The sequence below is a fragment of the Tenrec ecaudatus genome, chromosome 16, assembly GCF_050624435.1.
Source record: "Tenrec ecaudatus isolate mTenEca1 chromosome 16, mTenEca1.hap1, whole genome shotgun sequence".
In the NCBI taxonomy this organism is placed as follows: Eukaryota; Metazoa; Chordata; class Mammalia; order Afrosoricida; family Tenrecidae; genus Tenrec; species Tenrec ecaudatus.
The window spans coordinates 45,337,893-45,363,059 of record NC_134545.1 but is presented as its reverse complement, the minus strand read 5'-3'; the positions used below and the strand labels follow the sequence as shown (position 1 = coordinate 45,363,059).

The window sequence follows — 25,167 nt, the reverse complement described above, 5'->3', positions numbered from 1 at the left end:
CCTTAATGGGGTGAAATGCGAAGGGAATGCAACAGGGTAGCAAGAGGGACAAAGTAACCAAGTCCCCGAGGAATCCTGAAAATAGACTTCTGACTTGGGGACAGCACTTGGCACCTCATCAGACCAGATTAGGAAACACACATAAGGGTCAGCAGACAGACTGTAACTCTCTATTGGTTTTTGATTTTGTTGTTTGTTTGTTTTCCTACTTTGTTCTATATAAGATAGGTAGGACAAACAATCCCAGGGAGAAAACAATAGGACCAGCAGTCCCGGGGAACATGGGAGAGGACAGGGTGGGGAGGGGAGCGGGGAGCCAACAAATTCAGGCATGAGGGAACAACAATAGATCTAAAAATGATGGTGAGGAGGCCTCGTGGGGTTTGATCAAGTGCAATGTATCCAAGAGGAATTAGTGAAAGCCAAGTGGAGGGTGAGCATGATAGTGGGACAGGAAGAAGGCGAAAGGAAATAGAGGAAAGAAGTAGGAAGCAAAAGCTATTTATAGAGGTGTAGCTATAGGCTTGTATATATGTAAATATATTAATTTATAATGAAAGGGATAGAGGCCAATGTACAAATATTTATATGTTAAGTATTAAGATAGCAGACGGACTTTGGGTCTCTACTCAAGGCTTCCCGAAACACAAGAACCCTGTGTTCTAATAACCTGGCTCTCTGATACATTCCCAACACAATTGCTGAAGACAAAATGTGGTGAAGAAAGTGGATGGTGACTGGTCGTCAAAAGACATAGCATCTGGAGTCTTAAAGGCTTGAAGTTCAACAAGCGGGCTTCTATCAAGGAAGCAAACAAGCCCATATGGAAGAAGCACACCAGCCTGTGTGATCATGAGGTGTTGACGGGATCATATATCAAAAGATCCCAAACAAACAGTTATATTGATGTGAAAGAAGGGGGTTGGAGTGGAGACCCAAAGATCATCTGTAGACAGTTGGACATCCCCCCATAGTAGGGTTACAGGGAAGAGACAGTTCAACCAGGGTGCAGTGTAGCACCGAGGAAACACATTCTGATTTCTGTGAGGCAGAGGCCAGCCATGCCTTTTTACCCTCCACTTTTTGTAACCAGTTCTCACACCAACTGTCCCTGCTTTGACCTTCTCGACTTCTCTGCTGAGTGTGGTAATTTGTTGCAATGGTCACACAGAGCTCACAGTCAGTAGTTATGATTATGGGATTTGTTAAGTCTTCATGGGAAAAGAATCCCTTCTTTCTCTCAAAGACCTACTGGTGGTTTCAAACTGCTTACTTGACTTTAGTTAGTATCCCGATATATAACTACTACACCCCCAAGGCTTCCATTCTTTTAAGCCTCGTTCACTGCCATCAAGTCGATGCTGACTCATTGTGACCCTACAGGACAGGGTAGAACTGCCCATGTGAGTTTCTGAGACGGTAACACTTTACAGGAGTAGAAAGCCCGTCCTTCCCCCACAGAGCAGCTGGTGCTTTCTAACTGCTGGCCTTTCAGATCACAACCTAATGTGTAAGCACTTGGCCTAGTGGGATTAAAAAACTGACCAATCTCCTTGTTAGGGTTCCATATACCTATTCACAGAGTCCCACCCTAAAAGGAGTAGCCTGTACTTAATTTACATTATTAGCCAGCTTTCCAGTCCTCTGAGTGGACCGCGTGACCCTTACGTGGTTGGAGGTACAAAGACTGTGGCTTGAGGGCCCTAAGAAGCAGCTCATTGCATCGCAGTAGTATACTTGGTTTCATTTTGTAGAGAACCGTCAAAACCATATGATCAAAAGGAATTCAAGAGGCTAAAGGAGCTAACATTATTGAGTAGTACTGGGCCCTGGTGGTGCTATTGGGTCAACTTTGGACTGCTAACCACAAGGTCAGTGGTTCAGACCCACCAGCTACTCCTCTAAAGAGAGATGAAACTGGTCCCATAGAAATTTATAATCTGAGAAACCCTTTGCAGGGTTTCTGAGTTGGAATAAGCTTGATGGCAGGGGTGTCCTTATTGGTCCAGGTCCCTGGCAGTACAAATGAACTGTCCACACCTTCTAACCTGAAGACTGGCAGTTTCACACCCTCAGGGCTGTTACAGAAGGAAGTCCTGGAAATCTGCTTCCGTTAGGATTCCAACCATGGAAATCCCATGGAGCACCTCTGCTTGGTGACACAGGAGGTCCCTGCGAGTTGTCATTACTCCACAACAATGGCTTTCTGGTTATTTTTCAGGCTCCTCTATTTTCATTGTCTCATGTAATTGTGAGAACACCAACCCCAAAGTATTAATAAACGCATTTGACAGATGAAGAGACCGAGGCTTGACACTTCAGTCCACCAAGTTCTCTTAGCTAACAAGTGGCAGGACGTGTTTCCTGTGGGCGAACTCCTGGCTCTCAATTACCTGTTCTTTTCACCGTCAGTCTTTCTAGGAAGTAATGTAGTCCATCTCTCAGTCTCCAGGAAGTACTAACTTTGTCCTGCTCTTACCCGAACAAACTGCTGTCTGGTGAATCCAAGCCCATAGTGGCCCTGTCAGAGTGGACCTGCCCCACACATCTTTACCGATGCAGAGAGCCACATCTTTCTTTGGAAGAGCAGCGGGGAGGTGTGAGCTGCCAATCTTGCGGTTCGCTGCTGAGCACTTAAGCACTCGCTGTGCCACCAAGGCTCTTGTACCACTCGTGAAGAAGAGAGCGTGATGGTTTTCCTTGGTACTTCCAACAAAGAACACTATCTATGTCATTTGTGATGTACAACAGCGTCTTGCAGCTCTCACATTTAAAAAAATTAAAATGAATAATTTTAAGGTCCAAGGGACCATAAAAGTTATTTAATCCAACTGCTTCATTTTTACAGACCAAGCCATTTATTCTGCCCTTTAAAAACAAAAAGCAATGAACAAAAAGTGTACCTACCAAAAGCAATTTTTAGACCTATCAGTTAAAAAGAGCAACAACCAAATAGATCTCCGTACACATGTGAGAAACCAGCTGCTGGCTCTCACCTCCAGTCATGGTACCCTATGGGTACATTTGTGTGTCAGAATAGAATTGTGCTCGGTAGGCTTTTTAGAGTACTTAAAAGCAAGGAGGTTACTTTGAGGACTCAGGTGCACCTGACCCAAGCCATGTATTTTCAATTGCCTCATGTGCATGTGAAAGTTGGACCTTGAATAAGGAAGACTGAAGGCTTTTTGCATTTGAATTGTTCCGGAAATGAATATGGAAGGAGGCATGCATGGTGGGACCTGGTCTCATGCACTTTGGCCATGTTATCAGGAGAGTCTGTCTCAGGAGACGGACTTCACGCTTGGTAAACCAGAGGGGCAGCCACAGGGAGGAAGGCCCCCAAGGAGCTGGACTGGCACGGTGGCTGCCGCAATGGGCTCAGGATTGGGAACATTTGTGAGAGCGGTGCAGGATCAGGCAGTGTTTTGTTGTGTTGTACATGGGTCTCTATGGTTGGACCCTACCAGATAGTACCTAACAACCACAGGATTTTTAATGTTTAATTTTTCAGGAGTTGATCATACATCTTTCTGTCAAGGCTTCCCTGCGTGCACGTGGACCTTTCAGTTAACAGCTGACCTCATGATCTGTCACCCCCAACCTTCAACTCAGATACAGATATTAAGTTAATTTATCTCTTTTCTTTTGTGCTTTATGTATTTTCTTGTATGTATTTTCTTGTATGTACTGTTGATTAATGTTAGTCTACTCTATATTTGGACCTACAAATCTTATTCGTTTTTACTACTTCCTAACTTTTGGAATTAACTTCCACCCACCATACATGTAAAACTCCTCTTACTGTGTCTATTCCTTCTTTGAGATCTGTACAGTCCTAACTTGTTCATTGTATTCTTCTATAGAACAATTGGCAATGTTTTTCTAACACAAGGAACTTCAAATAATAACTATAACCTTCCTGATTATTACTATTAAGAAGTATATAAAAGACACATTGCATTTAGTAATGTTTTAAGGTGTAATTTTATGAACTCCCAGGTTGCAGAGGGCTGTAGATGGCAATGGAAGCCCAAAATACATTTGCAGGTCCCGTGTGGATGAGACTGTCCATAGTCCAGGGGTGTGAACAGCTTCGCTGTCGGACTAAAAGCACTGTAAGTCTCTTATGGCAGATGCAGCTAGGTTACAGTGCAACTAATAACTCACCACTTGATCTCCCCTTTGACTCATTTTAAAGTTGTCCAGTTTCCACTTTTTTACTGAAGTTTTTCTCTGTTTTACTTTGTCATTGCTGTTGGGTTTTTATTTCTTGATTTTGTTTTGTATGTCTTTTCCATATTTGAAATCCAAGATAGGTAAATTTATAGAGACAGTTACTGGGTATGTAATTACCCAGGGACATCGCAGGGGATATGGGGTGGGGGAGGAAGAAAGAAGCCAACAACAATAGCTACAATGAGAGTAGCACTACCAGGAGGGAAAGGGGAAGGTGGCGGGACATAGGGGGAACGGACCACAATGATCGACATATAACCCTCTCCCAGGGGAACAGACAACAGAAAAATGGGTAAAGGGAAAGAGCGGTTGGGGTAGGACGTGAAAACAAATTAATAATTTATCAATGGTTCATGAGGTAAGTGAGGTGGGGAGGGGGAAACAGTGAACTGATAGCAGTGGCACCAGTAGAAAGAAAACATTTTGAAAATGATGATGGCAACCTACCGTATACACTCGAATATAAACCGACCCGCGTATAAGCCGAGGTACCTAATTATTACCTGGGAAACCAGAAAAACTGATTGACTCGAGTATAGGCCTAGGGTGGGAAATGCAGGATATGAATTAACACAGAGACCAGAGGGGAGATATGAGCGCAGCCACAGACACATCCTTACCAGTTCAGCTGCCGCAGTAAGTGCATCACTACGGGTGCTTCTGGAATTGGAGCCATCCACGTCATAGGACAGCTCTGATTGGTTAGATGTGAGTAAATAAACATTCAAAGCCCTGCAGTGTCAGCAGGGCTTTGAATGAACAGCGGAGGAACCGCAATCACCCGTGAGATGTCACACCTCGCTGGGGTACCACTGACCCGTGTATAAGACGAACCCCAGTTTTCAGCACATTTTTTATGCTGAAAAACTCGGCTTATACATGAGTATCTACGGTATTTACAAATGTGCTTGACACAATGGATGTACGTCTAGATAAGAGCTGTACAAGCCCCTAATAAAATGATTAAAAAGAAAGAAAATGTTATGAAATTGATCGTGATGATCGCACAGCTCTTCTTAATATGATTAAACTGAATTATATGAAATGTGAATTCTATGCCAATAAAACAGGCAAAATAAATTTTTATTTTACTGCTTATGAGCAGTGCTATAAATAAAGCTTATCTTATTAAGACACACTTGCTTAATGTTTCTGCCCTAACCCCGCCATGAAATGGAGAACTGGCAACTGGAGCTGATACAACTATACATAATAGAGTTCTTTTATTAATTGGGTAAAAATACTGAATAAAAATATATCATCCCAACAATTTCTACACGGATGTTTCCGTGACGTTGATTCCATTCCTCAAGCTGTGCGGTTGTGCTCACTACCCTTTTCCAAATCTTTCCACTACCATCAGCATAAACTCATGGCCCCTGAAAAGAAGCAGATTTCTTGAAGCCTCTGAATCACCTTTCCTTGCACTGAGACCAAATGACTAAGACTAGTCATTTATGCTTTAAAGGATTCAGAAGTTGTGACTCATATTTTATACGTGTCTTCCATATACTCTACCTACCAAGACTTGGGAAGGATAATTCGGGCAGCAGTAACACTTCAGAACCTCCATTCTCGACACGCTACATCCCCTTCCGTACTGCCAACTACCTTGACTCGGGCAGACTCCTAAGTTTTATTTGCAGGTCAAGTGAAAACAGGCAGTGCGGTCTCCTATTCTCACCTGAAATGGAAAACTAGTGAGCCTGTGGGTCGTGTGCATTTGGTTTCAATTTTCAGTGTACGTGTTCTAGCAGGGGAAGGCTCGGCGTTCTCTTTAAAGAGTTTTGAGGCCTTCCCTGTGACTCCTGGCCTTTTAGTTCTGTGTGTACACAGGCTGTCCTGCATTCTCGCTGCTTGGCCTTGATCACACGAGAAGGCTACTTTGCACTGTGTCTTTCATTTAGACTTGGGACAGGGAAGGGAATCATTTATGGATGGGGTCTGTAGGCACTTTACATACAAGGACAAGTGCTTGGTACATCGCATTTCCGTGTTATCACAGAACGTGCACAAAGAGTCGGTGATAGGCACTTGCTACTTCACTTGAGCAGTAAAGCTTGCCATTGCCCTCCATGGTCCCCACGCCTGCATCCCGCCTGTGATGGCAGCTTTCACTCAGCTTGCTGGATGACTGCTGGCCGAGGGGCCTTGACCTTTCTCAAAATGGCACTTCTAGGAGCAAAGCATGCGGGCTAGCACTGGAATGGTACAGATCAAGTCTACTTCTGCTGTTGTAACCCTACGGCTGCTAAACGGGAAGTACCGTACTTACCCGTGTATAAGCCGAGTGTTGCAGCACATTTTTAATGTGTTTTTTGTGGTAAAATAAGGTGCTTCGGCTGATATTCGGGTCAGCTTATCCTCGAGTATACACGGTATATAAAAATATAGCACATGTACTATAAAAGTATATGTAACATATACTTCTCATTTATATCTATGTATAAATATATGTGAATATATATTTACATCTTTCTCTTAGTCTTTTAGATCACACAGTACGTAGAGATGCACAAAAAGATCTCAGGGAAGGGGGTCATGAGAGAGATAGGGCCTCCCACACAGGTGTGCTGGAGAGGATTGCGATGGACTGTCGCTTCATGTAGCTGATGCTGGAATCGTCACTGGCACCCAGCCCTCAGGGTAGCAGTTTTACTGCCTACATATCTACGGAGGAGCCCTGGCGGAGCAGTGGTTACATGTTGGACTGCAGTCCACATGGTCGGCAGTTTCTAAACCACTAGCAGCTCCATGGGAGAAAGACCGGGCTTTCTACACCTGAAAACCGCTATGGTCTCAGAAATCCAAAGGACAGCGAGTTAGGTTGTTGAAATATCTAGTGAGGGGAGATTTTTGAGCTATCAGCAGTCATTTTCCATTGAAGCGGATCACGTTTTCAGACCTTTGCTTGACAGTAGGATCGAATACGTGCGTCGGTTGTAAGAGTGTAAGGGGCTTTCTCTTCCAACCCTCAGCCTCTCACCCAAGCCCCGCCTCATCTTGGAATGAGAATATTATTATTCATCGTCACGCAGAAAAAGGATTTTAAATGAAAACTCTAATGATGCACTTTAAATGATTAAAGGTATGCAGTTAAGCAGCCCACCCTTTCTAAGACTTTGTGGTGTGTCTTCTTTTTTAAATACTTGTACTTGGCAGACACAGTTGATTCACAGGGTTATGTCTGCTTTCCTTTAACCCTTGTTAAAACCTTCCCTTCCCGTCTGGGCAGGGTTTTACAGAGATCAAGAAAGCCCTCAATCACTTCCAAGTTGGAGAAACCCATCTTACCAGGGTCAAAAGGAAGACAAGCTTCAGAAGGCAACCTCCGACATAGAAGGTGGATGGGGTCATGTTTCCCAACAAGACTGAAGAAAGAGCAAGCCCATGATTGTGATGGAACAAATTCATTGGCATAATTTCTGTACTTCTTCTCACAATATAGTTCTCAATTTTCTTGAAACTTTCTCATAACCAGCCCCCATGATATCCTGTGTCCTTTGAGAAAACTTAAAAGATTATTCTTGTGTTAGGCTCAATTTCTAGAAAAGTGAAAGCATATATATATAGATATGTGTGTGTGTGTGTGTATGTGTGTGTGTGTACACACAGAATTTTATATCAAGAAAGTAACTCACACAGTTGTTCAAGTCCAGTTTGGTTCAAGTCCATGGGTGAGATATTAAGCTGGAGGCTTTTCCTGACTCACAAAGGTGCAAGAGCCGAGAAAGTAGGAAGCTGAGAAAGTAGAAATGATGAACCAGGAAGCAGGAAGACAGCGAGGCAGCAGGTCCGGCTTGTGGCTGTAAGGTTGGCAGGCAATGTGATGGATGCGAGATCTGGATGAGCATGAAGAAAGCGCCTCTTCCCATAGGCTCCTGCAATAGGAGTAGACCACACCCCCAGGGAAATGCCCGTTTAATTGCCGCAGGGCCATGATCTGAAAAGAGGTCGCTCTCTACCCTAATTCTTTTACAACTGCTCTCCTGCTTATAGTAGATTCCATATGGAATTGTTTACATTATGTTGGATCTCATCATGAGGGGTCCTCAGCTGTCGAACTACAACAGTCTTGGCCCAGGCAAATTGACAGAAAACCCAATTATCACACCTCCTCTGAAATTCCAAAAACAACAACAACAACAAAAAACCCAAACAGTTATACCATAACCTTCTGAACTGACTTTTCTGCCTTCCTCCAGAAGCGCGTGTTTTGATCGGTAAATCCAAGACTTGGTCCTGGTGATGGTTGGTTTCAGAAAATCAACTTCATGAGCTTAGATATTGCTTAAAAGACTGACGGGAGAGACCAGCTCTGTGAGCTGGCTGGTCTTCACACGGTGCTTTTGGTGCCATCAAGCCAAACACTTGCCGAGCCAAGATGACGTGCTTTACGTGGAAAATGCCGGACTCTGGTGAGATCGCAGCTCCAGCAGGTTTCTCATTCGTGGTAATGCTCTGGTCTTTATCCGCCAGAGCTGGAATTCAGCCACAATTTCTTTATTCATTGAGGTCGGTAGTCTTCCCTCTCTTGGCTCATCTTTGAGTTTGAGGTCTTTTCAATTTCTTTAAAATATTTGCTCCATTTTAAAGCAGTTTTCTGTGGGGAAGCAATCCAATAAACTTGCTGTGAAGCTTCAGTGATCTGGAAAGATGTCCACTTGCATTTTACTAACGATGGGATATTAGCCCTGACCTTAAAATATTTTATTTATGAAACAAATGTACACTTTTGGTAAGACACCCTAAGGAGCCTAAGACAAGCGTATGACAGAATTTGTTTCTGATCATGTGTTTGTTTGTTCTTCCTTACTCTTATTTCCTTCCTACTTCCCACGGGCTGTTGATAGTTAGTATGAGCAGATATGCCTGTGGCCTGCCAAACCCCGTCTAAAGCCCGAGGATGTAAACACCTGCTTCCTTGCTTACGCTCCAGGCTAATCCAACTTCCATGCAATCAGATCGTCTTGTTTCTACTTTGTTACACTTCAATCTTTAGCAAACAGAATGCATTTCTCTGCAGTGCTGTACTAAGGTCAAATTTTATAAAACAGTGACTTTGATGTAGAACAATGCCTTACATCATGCCCTCGCCTCCCCAAACATGTTTTTAGAGGGTAAATGTTTAAGTTGGTGCATGATTTAGAGAGCTTTTCAGTTTTACATTATGGACCAAAGTATGTCTAAATAGACACATCAAACATCTCCCTTTATATTATTCAGAGCTTTCATTCCATTTTTAAATGGCTAAAAGAGTGAGCTGAAAAGCAACTTTGAGATAATTTGGCTTCTGGGTGAGTGAGTTGTTTGCATTCTGGTATGTGTGTCTGCGTGTAACGAGACAGAGAAAGGCTCTTGTACACACACACATACACATACATGCATATCAGTATTTCATTTGAAAAACAACCCAAAGCAATCCTATGAAAAGTAACATTTTTTTCCCACCTTCCTGACATGATCACTTGAAGACAAAATGGGTGCATAAGCAAATGTGGTGAAGAAAGCTGATGGTGCCCGGCTATTACAAGCTATAACGTCTAGGGTCTTAAGGCTTGACATTAAACAAGCAGCCATCTAGCAGGGAAATAGCAAAACCCACATGGAAGAAGCACACCCGCCTGTGTGATCAAGAGGTGCCAACGGGATCAGGTATCAGGCATCAGAAGACCCCAAACAAACAAACAATCATATCCATGCGAAAGAGGGAGGTCGGAGTGGAGACCCAAAGCCTATCTGTAGACAATTGGACATCTTCTCACAGAAGGGTCACAAGGACGGGGCGGGTCAGCCAGGGTGCAGCATAGCACCTACAAAGCACACAATATTCCTCTAGTTCTTTAATGCTTCCTCCCCTGTACTGTCATGACCCCAGTTCTACCTTAGGAATCTGGCTAGACCGGAGGGAGCATGTACACTGGTACAGATAAGAGCTCTTGGCACAGAGAATCCAGGACAGATAAACTCCACAGGAACAATAATGGGAATAGTGATATCATGAGGGTAGGGCAAAGGTGGGGGAGAAAGGAGGAACTGATCGCAATGATTGACATATAACCCCCCCACCCTCTACCACCAGGGGGACCACCAACAGAAACGTGGGTGTATGGAGGAGCGGATGGTGTAAGATATTTATAATTTATGAAGGGGTCATGAGGGTGCAGGAGGTAGGGGAAAAAGAGGAGCAGATACCAAGGGCTCAAGTAGAAAATATTTTGAAAATGGTGATGGCAATGTATGTACAAATGTGCTTGATACAATTGAATATGGATTATTATAAGAGCTGTAAGAGCCCCTGATAAAATGATTTATATAACAAATAATAATCCTCTTACACATTTGTATAAGCTTATACATAACAAAATAAAAATTAAAGAGTAGCATCTTTACAGGCCGTGGTGAGCTCCCAAGGGCCGGAACAATGTTGTCATGTCTATCAAAACACTCTCACCTCGCTGAGTAAAACTGACTGTGACCTCTTTGGGGCCTCTTTAGTATACTCTGTAAATAAATCTAAGTACTAAATATATGTTTGTTGTTTCCATGTCCATCTCCTCCTTCCAAGGTGGTAACTCCTTAAAGGGAGGAATTTTTTTCTCTCAAAATCCTTATATTTGTAAGGATCATATACCATGTGGTATGTTAGATAAATCAACATGAAATATTTCCACTAAATAAATTTAAGATTAGTATTTCACTCCTAGATACAGTGAACAAGAATATTTAAAATGACTTATGGCAATCTTTTTATGACTTCTGAAACTTTTAAAAATAAAAAATGTCTGCATAATTTGAAGCTTCTTTATTAGTGATCGTTGGAATCATATGGAACTGAGTAGTTTGGAAACCACCCCCGTCCCCACTAAATTGTACAGCAGGAGATCATGTGGGGAAGTCCAGAGTGAGCAAATTTAGGGCCCCTTGAGACTTTAGTTGGTCCATTTGGTCTAAAGTAGAAGACGTTTCTACTTAAGTTTTGGTGTTAATACTGAAAATTCTTCTATGTAGCAGTTGGTTGATTTAAAGTATGTAAATCAGTATTATTTGTATGTAGTTAAGATGTGTGGTCACACAGGAAACTGACCTCATTCCTACTGTCATTCTATAAAGTCTGATTTTTAAAAAAATCGATTTTTCTATGCAGTAGAAGATTACTTTAAGTAGACAGACAGCATAGATGTTTAAATAAAACCTAATTTTCTGGAAAAAAAACAAAAACAAAACAACCTAATTTTCTGCAGACAAGACGGACTCTTTCCTGTTTCTGACTCCTGGTTCATCATGGTGGGATTTGTTTGGCTTTTATGAATGCTATTAAATTTTAATGTACAAATCAGATGTCTAATTGTAGGAAAAATGGTGCTGAGCCTGTTTCTGCGCTATCCTTTTTCTACACGAGGGACCCATTAGCAGAGAATCAATATGATTCCCGCAAACCTTTTCTCTTTCATCTTTCCCCCACACTGTTGTTCTCTCTCCATGACAGTTACTTTTTAACGATTATTTTGTATTTTGTTTTTGCTTTAACAGACGTGAAAAATGTATATAGTAACAAGGTTCTTGTGAACAGGTTCAGTGTAAAATAACTGTATCCTTTAATGCTTAACAATGTTTGTTTGCCATAATTTCATTACCACATATATGTCCTGGAAATAAAATTGAGTTTGTGCATTTTCAAAGTTCATGATTTCTATAAGTTAATTGATGACTTACTTGAGTGCATCTTCTTGGTAGAAATTCATTCATTCAACATAACATTTATTGACATTTACAATGTGTCATGCATTTTGTAAACACATTAATAAACAAAACAGAAAAGCCACTGGCCTTGCTGAACTTACAGTATGTGGGGAGAAAAACAACTACCCTGAAAGGCTGTGACAAATCTGACAGGAGCACCTAGGTTTCATAGAAAAGCGACACACGAAGCTTTTTAAAATTCAGTCGAAGAGAGTAAGCAGGAGGGAGCCACGCAGAAGAGGGGAAGAGTAGAGGCGCTTTAGTTAGAGAGAAGGCTGATGTCAGTAAACCAGGAAGCAAGAGGTTACTGGTTTCAACTCCCTGCAGTTCCCAGGTTATAAACCAGAGTAATTCCTAATTGTGTTTTTGAGACAATTTGTAGATAGTATGAACATAGAAAAAAATGGAATTGAAAGATAATGGAATTTTAAAAAAAGATAATGGAATTTTTCTAGGAACTTCTTGACGTTCCTTTGTAGTATGTCTTATGTACATGTATTAAATATATTTCCATGTAAATTTAATGTATTCAGTTTATAGAAAACATTTATAGAACCTCATTCGCAAAGCTAGCCCTCATTGTCAGATTTATTTTTAGTAAATTTACTTAAAATCTAGTAAAGTAAAATTATATCCTCGGTGAATTATCTTTTGAAACTATGTCTTAGTTTTGTGGTGATGTATACAGCAGAACATACAAAGGACTTCATGAAATTCATGAGAAAATGGAATGCAAGATACGAACATTTCTGAAGTCCCCTGATACATCAACTCAAGGGTTTCTAAGTGTGTGATTCCGTTACATTAATTCTGCTCTTTGACCATCCTCACCCTCCCTTTCCGAGTTTTTCCTTGTAAAAGAATCTCCCTGCCCCTTACTTTCCCTGTCACATTTGAGTTGGTGTTGACAATTTGATCCCCTCTAAGTAGTTCCCAACAGAGGAAGTTGCTCAAGGTGGACATTCTTAAATAGTCAAGCTAAACTATCATTTGGTTTGAGAAGACTTCGGGGGAAGACTTTTTAGTTTAAGGCTTAAAGATTTTCTCAAGGCTGTCATTACAGAGGTTCATCCAGCTCAGTGACTATAGAAAGTCTGGATTCCACAAGACTTTCGGATTTTGATTATGCTTCTTACAGACTCTTTGGTCAGAATGTTTGGTGGTGGTAACCAGGCCCCATCTAGTTCTTATCTCATGGCAAAGGAGAAAATTAGCTCAAGAGGCAATTAGCCACACACTACATTTCCTCTTGTTCTTGACACACCGTCCTTTTGCTTCAGAAGAGTAGAGACTAATTGTTGTAATTTGGGTGGCTAATTGCCATTTTTAAGACTCCAGACCCTCGCTGAGCAAGGAACTAGGAGGTTGAACAGTACTATTACATTGGCCTAATTTTTGGCCAGTTAACTGCAATGGGTACTTAGTTGTTTCTCATTTTGGGCTGTTATGAACACTGGTGCACCGGTGTCTGCTCGAGTCTGTGCCTGTAAGCCTTTGTGCATGTCTAGCAGTGGAATTGCTGTGGTTTTTGGAGGAACTGTGCAGTCTCTCCACATCTGTACTGTTTTTGCTTTCCCTCCAGCAGGAGCTAAGAGGCTCGGTTCCCTCACATTCTTACCATCTGTTTTTATCTTATCCCTAGGGCCGTAGTGTTATGTGTTAGGCTGCTCCCTGTGAGACCAACAGCTCGAAACCACCAGCAGCTCTTTGGGAGAAACATGGGGCTTTCTACTCCTGACAAGAGTTAGAGGCCAGAACCTCACAGGGGCAGTTCTCCCCTGTCCTGCAGGGTCGCTGTGAGTCTGCAGTGACTTGGTGACGTTGAGTTTGGTTTTTCGTTATGCCAGAGGGAGTAAAGTGCTGTCTCATAGTGGTTTTGATTTTCATGTCTCCAATGGCTAATGGTGTTAAGCATCTTTTCACGTATTTGGTGGCTATTTGAATGTCCTCTTTGATGAAATGTCTATTCAAGCCCATTGCCCATTTTAATAATTGGGTTGTCTTTTTGTTAAGTTATCAAAGTTTTATGTTTATTATGGTTATTAGATTCTGATCAGATATATGATTTACAAATATATTCTCCGACTTGCTAGATTGTCTCTCCCCTTTTTTGGCTAAAGTCTTAGTAGATTATCTTTTAAAGATATTTCTATAATTTAAATTTATTTTTTGTTTGTATAATTTTCTATATATGAAATCCGGAATAGGTAAATCTATAGAGACAATAACTCAATTCATAATTACTTAGGGGCATGACAGGGGAGGTTGGGAGTAAATGGGGAGCTAACAATGAGTATAAGAAAGAAGAAAGTATTCTGAAATTGATTGTGGTGATGATGGTACAACTTTTCTTAATATAATTTGAACTATTAAATTGTATGATATGTGAATTAGGTGGCAATAAAACTTTAAAAAAGATATTTAAGTAAGAAGGTGGAAAAATCAATAAGACCCATTGCCATCAAATTGATTCTGACTCATAGGACAGGGTAGGACTCTTCCTTAAAAGTTTTAGATAATACACTTTTATAGGAACAGACAGCCTCATTTTTCTCCCTTGGAGCAGCTGGTGGGTTTGAACTACTGAACTTGTGATTAGTAATGTAGCGTGGAAACTACTACACTACCAAGGTTCCATAATAAGAAAGAATGTCTTTTACGTTTACCGATATCATTTTCATGTCCAGTGTTCTTCATTCCTTTGTGTACATCTAGTTTTCATCCGTTACCATTTTCCTTCTTAGAGGACTTACTTGAACATTTCCTATAATACAGGTATGCCCTCAGGACCAGTGGTGAGAGTGGTGATACCGGGAGCGAGGAGGGAAGGGGGGTAGAAAGGGGGAATTGATTACAAGGATCTACATATAACTTCCTCCCTTGGGATGGATAACAGAAAAGTGGGTGAAGGGAGACATCGGGCAGTGTAAGATATGATAAAATAATAATTTATAAATTATCAGGGGCTTGTGAGGGAGGGTGGAAAAAGCAAAATGAGGAACTGATTCCCAGAACCCAAGCAGAAAGCAAATATTTTGAGAATGATGAGGGCAATGAATGTTTAAGTGTGCTTTACACAATTGTATGTATGGAATGTGATAAGAATTGTATCAACCCCCAGTAAAATGATTTAAAAAAGAGAGAGATGTGCCAGTAGTGAATTCTTCAGCCTTTGCTTGACAAAAATCATAATTTTGATTTTTTTAATGTGTTTTCACTGGGTATAGAATTTTAGATTGGGAAATTTTTTCTTTCAGTACTTTAAAGATATTGCTCCCCTGCCTTCTTGCCTTACATTGCTTCCAATGAGAAGCTTGATGTCCTTTTTGCTTTTGTTCTTTTGTATATAAAATGTTATTTTTCTCTGGCTGCTTTTAAGATTATATTTTTATTATTAATTTAAACAATTTTATTATGCTGTTCCTTGGGATAATTATCTTGACAAAGGTACCAGTACTGGCAAGTCTATAATAAGAAGAAGATAGAATGAGCCCTGGTTGTTGGATGTTACCCAAAGGGTCAGTGCTTCAAGCTCACACCGCCCCCTCTCCGTAGGAAGATGTGGCAGTTACTTTACTTCCATAAAGAGCCACTGCCAGGAGACCCTGTGGGACAATTCACTGTGGTTGGAGTTGACTCAACAATGCATAACAATACTTAGCTAAAGAAAAGCGCCACAACTTGGAGAATGTCATCAGGGACCCCGAATGATGCCAGCCCAAGTGTTGAGTGGATGATGTCCTCAACCACAACAAAGCACAAAACAACAATAAAAAGAAACTGTATCGACACACTCATGGGGCCATCCCAGAGGTCAGCACCATTTTTGAGATGGAAGAACCAATCCTTTCCCTCACAGCAGTTAAAAAAATTATTTAAGAGCCATCGAAATATTTTGGAAACAAATGAAATCACCATTATCCGAATACTAAATATGCTTGATAAAATTTCAGTTTTACCTCAGTTACAGGTATGTATCAATCATCTATTGATGATGGGAATGTGGATTAGAGTAACTTGTGTGGAGAGCAATATCATAGTAACAGTTATCAAACTAGGACACAGTCTAGAAATGGAATCGAATTGAAGGTGTGTTCATTGGCTAGTTTGATAGTGCGAAAAATGGGACGAAAGCTACCTAAACAGTTAGGGACTGTTATGTACAGAAGATGCGGATTGGCATACTGTTTGGAAAATGCCTTCAACTTCTGTTAGTGAGAGAAGCCGAGTGGGGAGAGTGTGTGTAATATGATCCTCTGTGTGAAAGAAGGAGAGCGGATACTTTTGTTTCCGTGTGTATAAAAGGTCTTTGAAAAATACAGAGGGAAGTTTGTAACAGTTGCTACTTGTGGGACGTAATCTGAGTGCATGGGAGCTGGTGGAGAGCAGAATGTCCAGTGTGTGGCCATTCTCTTAGAAGTATGTGGTTAGTATTTTATGTAAGACTCTATTAACATTCACTATTTGTGTGATGTATGAATATACGCATTATGTAACTTAAAGTTTAATTTAAAAAGGAAGATAAATCTTGAAGAATCTGCTTAAATGCCACATTGACGAGGTCATTACCTTCACTGATGTTCATGACATACTTCCTATCGATTGCTGTGTTTTTAGGGTAGCTTACTGACCTGTGTTTACTGGGAGTGGGGCCAGCACTTGATGCGTGTTTCTGGTACATCCCGGCTGTCCACGGTGTCCAGGTGGCGTAGTGGTTGTGCCGTGTGGAGCAGTTGGAAATCAGCGGCCACGCTGCGGGAGAAAAATGGAGTTACACTGTCAGAAACCCACAGGGGCAAGTCTGTCTTGTCCTCTCGGGTCACTATGAGTCAGCATCGACTCCGTGGCAGGGATTTGGTGGATTTTGTTGTTGTTGTTTTGTTTTATTGGTGTCCGTGATCTTTTTGTATGCCTTTTGCATAGCTGAAATTCATGTTGATTTAATTCTGTTTATTAACAGAACAATACACTGTACTCACAGGAATTTGCATTGTTTTATTTGATCCTGAGGACAACTTTGTGAAAGTAGGCTTTCATTTGTATGTGAGATTTTATCTGTCTCCTTGTTTTGAAAGAAGAACGTATAGTTTGGCTAAATATTTTAACTTTAAGCAGAATTTTAACGTTTAACTATAAAGCTTCCTTGAACTCTCTATGAACGAACATTTGAATGAGCGGACACAGTTTACATGGCAGGTTTATGTATTTTGAGTTCTTTTTATAATTGAGCCCACCCTCCCTAACCCTTGACTGATCTGTTGATCTATAATAAACTCGAGTTTAGTTATTAATGCTAGTCAGCTTTTAATGAACAAGATCATTTTACAGGATGGCTCTCAAATAGTTCAAAGATTGGTCAAATAAAATAATTTACTTAGATGACTGAAAATCTCATGCAAGGCCTCATACTTTTTTCTTGTGTTTCTGCCTATTCCTTTGCATCATCTGGTTTTTAAATTTGACTTATTGTCACATCGGAACATACTATGAAGTATTTCAGTTCTTTGTGCGATGTCTTTTTAACATTCCTGTGTGAAGGGCGGGGAGGAGTAAGGAAATGCAGGAGCCACGGAGATAGCAACCCAAAGTAAAGGCTCAAAATATTCCTTCAAGATTTCTTGTTGGCAGGAAATAGTGAAGAACTGAATGCACTGAATGAATGAGCAAATGTGCTGCTCTGCTCTTTATTTCTTATTTAAAATCTGCCAACTTAGGTCCCATCAACTGGTCCTCAATGTACGGAAAGCTGCTCCGCAAAGAGGAGAAAGAGGAGGCTCTCTACTCTGTAGTGCAGCCTCTGACGAGTCCGTCTCAGAGACCCCCAGGGACAGCTCTCTCCTGTCCTGTTGGGCGGCCATGAGTTGGAACTGACTCAATGGCACTGTTTGGTTTTGACTTTTTTATGTACTTTGCATCTGTGTGTTATTTTTCTGCTTGATGCCGCCAGTGAGTTTAACCCCGTCTTCTTTCCACAGGGTTGAGAATGCATGCACCAAGCTCGTTCAGGCAGCCCAGCTGCTGCAGGCAGACCCCTACTCAGTGCCAGCTCGAGATTACCTCATCGATGGATCCAGAGGCATCCTCTCGGGCACATCAGACCTGCTCCTTACCTTTGATGAGGCGGAGGTAGGCAATCTGAGGACTGTGCTGATCTGCCTCATTAGCTGCCAGGAGGGTTGGACTTGGAAGCTGGTCATTAGCTTAGTTAATTACAGGCCTTCCTTTGGCTTCTCTCAAGAAATATTTGGAGATATAATCCTTTGCCTCTTTTTTCTTTATAAAAACGTGGTTACGATTCTCATAGGCCTCCCATATGATGCGAGATAAGTGAACTAATTGTAGACCTCTCCCAAACAAAAAGCTCAGTCTTGATGGTAATGATGGAGGACTGAGCCTCGCTGGGGCATCAGACTGCCATCAGCACTTTGAAAGCAGCAGCTACTCGGAAAAGGAAAGACGGGGCTGGGCCTTTCTGTCGACTCTGTAAACAGTTTCCGAAATGCACGGGGTAGTTCTAGCCTGTCCCGTAGGGTCTCTGGGAGTCAGCATTGGCACGATGGCAATGACTTTGGTTTGCTTTGGATGTTTGCTTTGGATGAGCGCACGTTAAATAACTGCACACCAGTATTATCATGTTTGTCATGAATTGCCCATTCATTTTACTGAATACTCTGAAATAAATTTTCAGGTTCGTAAAATTATTAGAGTTTGCAAAGGCATCTTGGAATATCTTACAGTGGCGGAAGTGGTGGAAACTATGGAAGATCTGGTCACTTACACAAAGAACCTTGGACCAGGTTGGTTATATCCAATTTTTCTAATACATTGGTTATAGATTTTTGATCACCCAGGTGATTCCTCCTGCCAACCCCCTCCCCCCCCCCCCCCCGCCTCAAATTTTGCAGCAGATCTGTAGTGATTTATAGTGCTCTGCTGTGGGGCTGACACCGTGCTTGTGATGGCTGAGTCATTGTCTCTGAAAGCGGAATCTGCTGTCAGCACCTCGCGGCCAGTCTAATGAATTTAACCAGACGTTGAAAATATTGCTGAAGGATGTCGGAAATACTTTTCTATTATTGTCACACTGCAGGCCACCCTGAATTCCGACCTCTTTATTCCATATGCTGCAGCATTCTTCACTGTCTGCCAGCTGGCCTGTAGCTCTCTGTGACCCCCTAGCTTACTGATTACTCTCCTACTCTTATGGATTTATGCCCTAGTCCAAGCTGCATAATATAATCAGACCTAGAAGAGAGAACGCCACTGTGGTTAAATCTCACTTTGAGATGATTATTTAAACGTCTGAAAATTAAATAATCAAAACATATGAGCAGATCCCAGGTGTGATATTAATAGACCTGCAATGTGAACTTGAAGGTCCTTGTAATGTAAACGAGACCATTGACAAGACTCATGAAGTATATAAATTGTCAGTATTAAAAATCAAAATTATTTTGATATATTTTAAACTTGCCTTTTAAAAGACTTAAGTGAAAGGTTTAGTTTTTAATTAACAATATTTTCCTGTGGCTCCAGTAGTCATTTTGTAAACTTAATGACCATGAAAAATTTCTCAGAGTCATCATTGAAGATCACAGGAAGATCCCTGGGAAATGGTTTTCCTTGGTGGCTTTACAGCAGTGTTCTTTACACTGTCTCATAGGAAAATGGTTTTCTCCTCTCAGTGAAATTTTCTGCAGATCAGTCTTGCAGATAAAAGACAAAAAACTACTTTGTCTGAAGTAGGGGGAGCCCACTCTTCCCACCTCCCTTTGGTATTCTTTGGTGGTCTGTGAGACAACTTGTAAAATGCCGGGAGCAACTGAATAATCAGAGCCTTCGAGAATCACATAGCACCTTTGAATAATAACCAAAGGAAATCGAAAGTGCTAGCAGGCTGATTCCAAAACACCAGATGCTTCTTAACACTCATCACCATAATTATTTTTTATAATATTTATATTTGTTTGAAATTATAAAAACAGTACATGCTTATTTGGATGAATTGGAAAGTACAGGGAAAAATACACAAAGATGCAAACAAAACACATATGTATTTCTTAAGACTTTTTTTCAGCCACCAGATTCTTGGTACTAGGTTCATATGGAACTGTTACAGATACATGTCTTTAAACTGCTACCAATGATTGGCTGGCAATTTTTTTCCCCTGACTTATAAATTGATTTCCCCCCCCAAATATTTCAAATTTTAATGTATGTAAATATCTCTTTCATTTGTAAATGTACTTATTATGCCAAACATAAAATCACATTATATGGAAGATGTACATTGACTATATTTTTTATTTACTGAAAAGAATAAAACTATATTAAGTCAGAGCTTCCCTGAACAGTCTGGATTATAAATGCTAGAGTTGTGATAATGTATGGCCTGTCCTGAAGTGGACAGTTGGCCGTGATAGTCATGAATAATAGTGTTAGGCTGCGAAGATCCAGAGCCCTGGTTTGGTGCACTCCTCATCCGTACAATGTATCCTTTATGCACAAGGAATGACAAAGATGGCCAAAATGATTGATGAGAGGCAACAGGAGCTCACTCACCAGGAGCACCGAGTGATGCTGGTGAACTCAATGAACACCGTCAAAGAATTGCTGCCTGTTCTTATTTCAGGTACTCCCTGTCTCCACTTTAATTTTACAAGGAAAGAAAGTTAACATGCTCTAAACTCTGAGTTCGTTTTTGTTTGTGGTTTTGTTACATATTTTTCAGATTGGATCAAAGTAAGATATATTGATTAGCTACCATGTGAGGCCGGTGGTTGATAGGCTGAGAACCAGTACTCTGCTTCTCTAATGTGCTTTGGATTTGAAACTTTCCTTCTACAGCCGAGTTCTGTTCTAAAACTCTAATAGGCTCACTTCCTGGAAGGTGGGATCACTTCTAGAAGCTCTTGTTTATGCATTTTGACATTTGCATTATAGAAAGCAACAAAGAGCTGGAGTGGACATTATTGATTACTGTGACAAAGAATTGAACTAGAACTCCTTTTCATGTTGTGTTAACACAATTTTACATACAAGATGGTTAACTGGGCCAGCTTTGTAGTCACCTGCTGGGATCACCTTCCTGTTGGCAGAGCCCAGCAGTGCAACCGCAGCGACTGCTCTCTCAACTCTGCTCAGGGAATGGCACTTACTGAGCATCTAGAATGTGCAGACACCTTATGGTTTGCATGCGATCCCCAGCTGTGGCTACATTAATTTGACTCTCCAAGGGCAGTGTTACGTTCACATTTTATGAGGCTATCACTGCGACCTTCCAGCTGCTCTTCATCTGTTTGAGTTCCGAAAGGCCTTACATGACTTAGAAAGGAGAACTCTGTAAATAGAATATTGTAATTACCAAGGAAATAAGTTTTAAGGCCAACTTCTTTATATGGGAGAAGGGTTGCTGGCAAGAGGGTGTCTTTCTAACCTGAGTAAGTCAATAAAGTGTCAATTAATCCTTATTTTCCTAATTATTTTAGGGAAATATATTCTCTTTCTTCCCTGTTTCACTCACACACACATTTTCTTTGGGGGTCAGAAAGTCACTGCTACATGTTGAGAGGAATCCGGGATGCCTCGGGATCTTCTTTGGAATTGTGGGCAGCAGCGCTCTACTCCTTCCCAGTTTGAGTGCGTGTTTTTATTGCTGCCCCGTTAGGTTTGCATTGGATGGGGTCTGTGTGAGAATAGATTTGGGAGAAGATTCGGTATTTTGTGATTCTGAGTCATCAGTTGATGTACATTGAATTACTTCTCCAATCATGTTGTGATATGCTTTGTACTTGATTTTTCTTTACAGTGAAGAGTGTTGGTCCTAAGACATTACTCGAAAACAGCAGTGTTTATCTTGTATATTCTTAAGACCTTGGAAGCCCAAAGTATGTATCTTGGGTGCATAATGTTATTTAAAAATTTAATTCCAAGCTTAGTTTCTGGGTTTTTTTTCCATTAACTTTTCTAGCTATGAAAATTTTCGTAACAACTAAAAACTCAAAAAACCAAGGAATAGAAGAAGCTTTGAAAAATCGCAATTTTACTGTCGAAAAGATGAGTGCCGAAATTAACGAGATCATTCGTGTGTTACAACTCACCTCTTGGGATGAAGATGCCTGGGCCAGCAAGGTGAGTGTCCAGGAGAGGACAGAGAAGCACAGCTGGAGCACATTTACCTTGTGATGGTGTGTGGCATGAGACTACTAAGAAATGGAGAACGTAAGTTCTTCACTTTCGTTTCCAGAGCTACCTTGCTACATTTGTGAATTTCCTTTCTTACCAAGGTAGATCAAGTCAGTGTGTTTGTCTGTTCCATCCAGTAGGGGGAGAGTAGCTAGAAGGGTGAGATATGTCACTTTCCCTCTAACCTGGTGTTTGGGCGGTGGAGGAATTCCAGAGGGCTGGGTCCAGGGCCTCTGCCTTATATGAGGGTGGTGGTTAACAGATGATTTAAAAAGATGCAGAGACCCCTGTGACTCCAGACTGTATGGAAAACTTTTCCTCAACCAACTTTGATGCATAGGAAACTCCAGACTTTTCTAAATATGCCCCTTCATTATCTAATTTTTTTGATAAGGAGGTCTTGATTGAAATACTAGTTTTCAAATTCATCAGTTTGAAGTTCCTCTTCTCTGTCTGCCTAGAGCCTCTGTAGACTCCCAGGGGGTGGGTGGATTCCTTCTCAGTCCTGTCAGCGGTGGTTTTGTGATCTGCACACCCCCCTGAACAAAGCGTGCCGCTTTGGAGAACAGGGGCAGTCGGCAGACACTTTCCTTGTAGGAGCCAGTTGGGTGGAACATACTCTCCTTGATCTCCCGCCTTTCCTGGTGTGACCCACTTGATGTATCACCCGCTGTCAGAGCTAAGGAGGGGGTTCTATAGTAAGACTTCTGTGGGGTGCCCACTAAGGCCACATTTGTCCTCGAGGAAACCTATCCGGTAAGGACAAGGTTGGGGCCTAATCTCACCAGCCCTTTTGCTTGTTGCTCAGAAAGGTTACCTTACTGTGTAAAGGAAATTCCTCAGCATGTCTTAAGTACAGTTTGCTTCTCGAGGTGTCTTCTCATTGACATGAAGTTCTCGAACTAGTTCTAAGACTGAATTTTAAATCGACATAGTAAAACCCTTTGAAGTTTCTGATATTGTACTTAATTTTGATTTTGCAAACTTGACAATGTTCACTTCTCTGTTAAGACGTCTTTATGCATCTTGTTTTGTTTTTGTTTTCTTGTCTGTTTCATTCTTTTTCTCATGTTTAGAAGGTAAGCGTTCTCTTGCCCGCTAGCTTCTTCTTTTGCTTAAAAAGAGAATCCGCATGCCTGTGAGACTTTGTTTTGATTTTTGGTGTTGTGTGCCGTGCCTTCCTCTGTGTGCCGGAGTATAACACTGTGCTCGACTGTGTCAGAATGTGACTGAACGTGGGCTCTGGGCTCTGCTGAGCAGCCTGTTTGACTCTGGCTCTAATCGAGCTCTTTCTTGGGGGAAACAGAAGGTGTGCCCTTACTATGAGATATGAGGCTTTCCGTACTTGGGATATACTTTTACCTTTTGTGCAGGCTCCTGCGAACGGTTCCAGCTTAATCATTTCCATTGACTTGGGTGGGCTTTATTTTAGTGAGGGAAACTTTCGACTCAGGTTATCTCGCTATTGCCCTCTCCCACCGGACTCCTGGGACTTTGCCTGTAGCTGCCTGCCCTTTAAGGTGTGAAGCCACGAGAAAAGGGGTGGGGGGACTTGAAAGAATCAGTGAGCATCTGGTCTTTGTAATAATCTTAGACATCAAAATCAGAAAGAAAAATGATGGGACATCTAAAGAGATGCCCAACTCTGGAGGTGTGTCTCCCTGCATGCTCTGCCGGCTCCTCTGTGAATCCAGCCAGGGCTCTGGGCCAGCTCAGGTGCCCCAACCTAACCGCTTCCCTCATTCTCTTGCTTTTGCTTCTGCAAATGATAGCTGCCATAAGGAAGAGCAGGCAGTGCAGCCAAAACCTCTCCATATTTGCAGAGGCTGAACGTCATCATTCAGAGTAGACTATAGTGTTTTTGAGCTTTATTTTGTTCTCGTGTCATCAAAAGCTGCGCTTAAGAAAATGTGGCCTGTCAATCCGTTGACTATGTCAGGATTGGGATTCGGCATGTGGAGGGCTAGGTAAGGAAAATTGGCCTCCTCTACTGTGCAGTCTTGTAGCTGTCCCAGTTTTGTGTTCATTTGGAGGAACTAGATTGTTACAATGCTGCAAAACTAACCTTGTCTTAAACTGGTTCACACACACACACACACACACACGTGCATAACGGCATCAGCATGAGCAAGAAACACTGCTCTTTTAAACCTAAATTTGCTTTTGTTAACTTGTTTACTGGCTTAAAAATCAAATGCCTATAAAAAGATAAACATGGTAAGTCTTACTCCCAGCCCTGTTCCCTACATCTTGATCATAATCATTTTTATTAGTTGCAAAAATATTTAGGAAACAAATTGGGCATTGAAGATGGGAACTATTAATTATGATTTGAATTCTTTTCTAATTTAATAGCAGATGCAAAAAAAATAGCAGATGCAGTTTTCAGTGGTGAACTCTAAGCAACAAATTAACCAAGGACCTAGTGCCTGAATGTACCCACCAGGCAGCCCTTCTGCTTCGTGCAGTCTGTCCGCCTCCTTTCCCTCCACCGACAGACAGTCGAGTTTCACCACATTCGTTTGTTTCCCCATTGGTACAATTTTCTTCTGGAAAGTGATTGTTCCTCTCGAAAAGCGAGGTAAGAAAATCAGTGGGAAAAAATTCCTGGTAAAAACGTGTCAGATAAGTTAAGGTTTTAAAGAGGCAAAGCCAAGGAGAGCTCATCATTTATTTCTCACCCATCATTCTAACTATGGGTGAGCAACTGCAGTCTAGCTGAGAGGCATTCCTAAGAGGCAGAAGGGCGACAGGGATGGTGATGAGGAAGGGCGACAGGGATGGTGATGAGGAAGGGCGACAGGGAAAAGGAAACAGGAAGGATCTAGGAAGCAAAGCTTTGGATAGAGATAAACATGTTAATTCATAAAGATAGAGGTATTGGCCTATTTACATATATTTATATGGCAACACATGGAGGAAGTGGATAGACTTTGGGCTCAAGCCCTCCCTCAACCCAGGAACACTTGCTTCTAACAACCTGGCATTCTGTGATGCTCACCT

General features: G+C 41.5%; 1 protein-coding gene across 2 annotated transcripts in view; it reads left to right on the top strand.

Annotated features, from left to right (window-relative positions):
- VCL (vinculin) overlaps positions 1-25,167 on the top strand; it is a 121,026-nt gene that overhangs the window by 52,846 nt on the left and 43,013 nt on the right. For both annotated transcript variants that reach the window (XM_075534680.1, XM_075534679.1), the window contains exons 3-6: positions 17,955-18,105; positions 18,668-18,776; positions 20,489-20,611; positions 21,950-22,110. In XM_075534680.1, the coding sequence (XP_075390795.1) occupies positions 17,955-18,105; positions 18,668-18,776; positions 20,489-20,611; positions 21,950-22,110 (544 nt within the window). The remainder of the gene's footprint in view (positions 1-17,954; positions 18,106-18,667; positions 18,777-20,488; positions 20,612-21,949; positions 22,111-25,167) is intronic.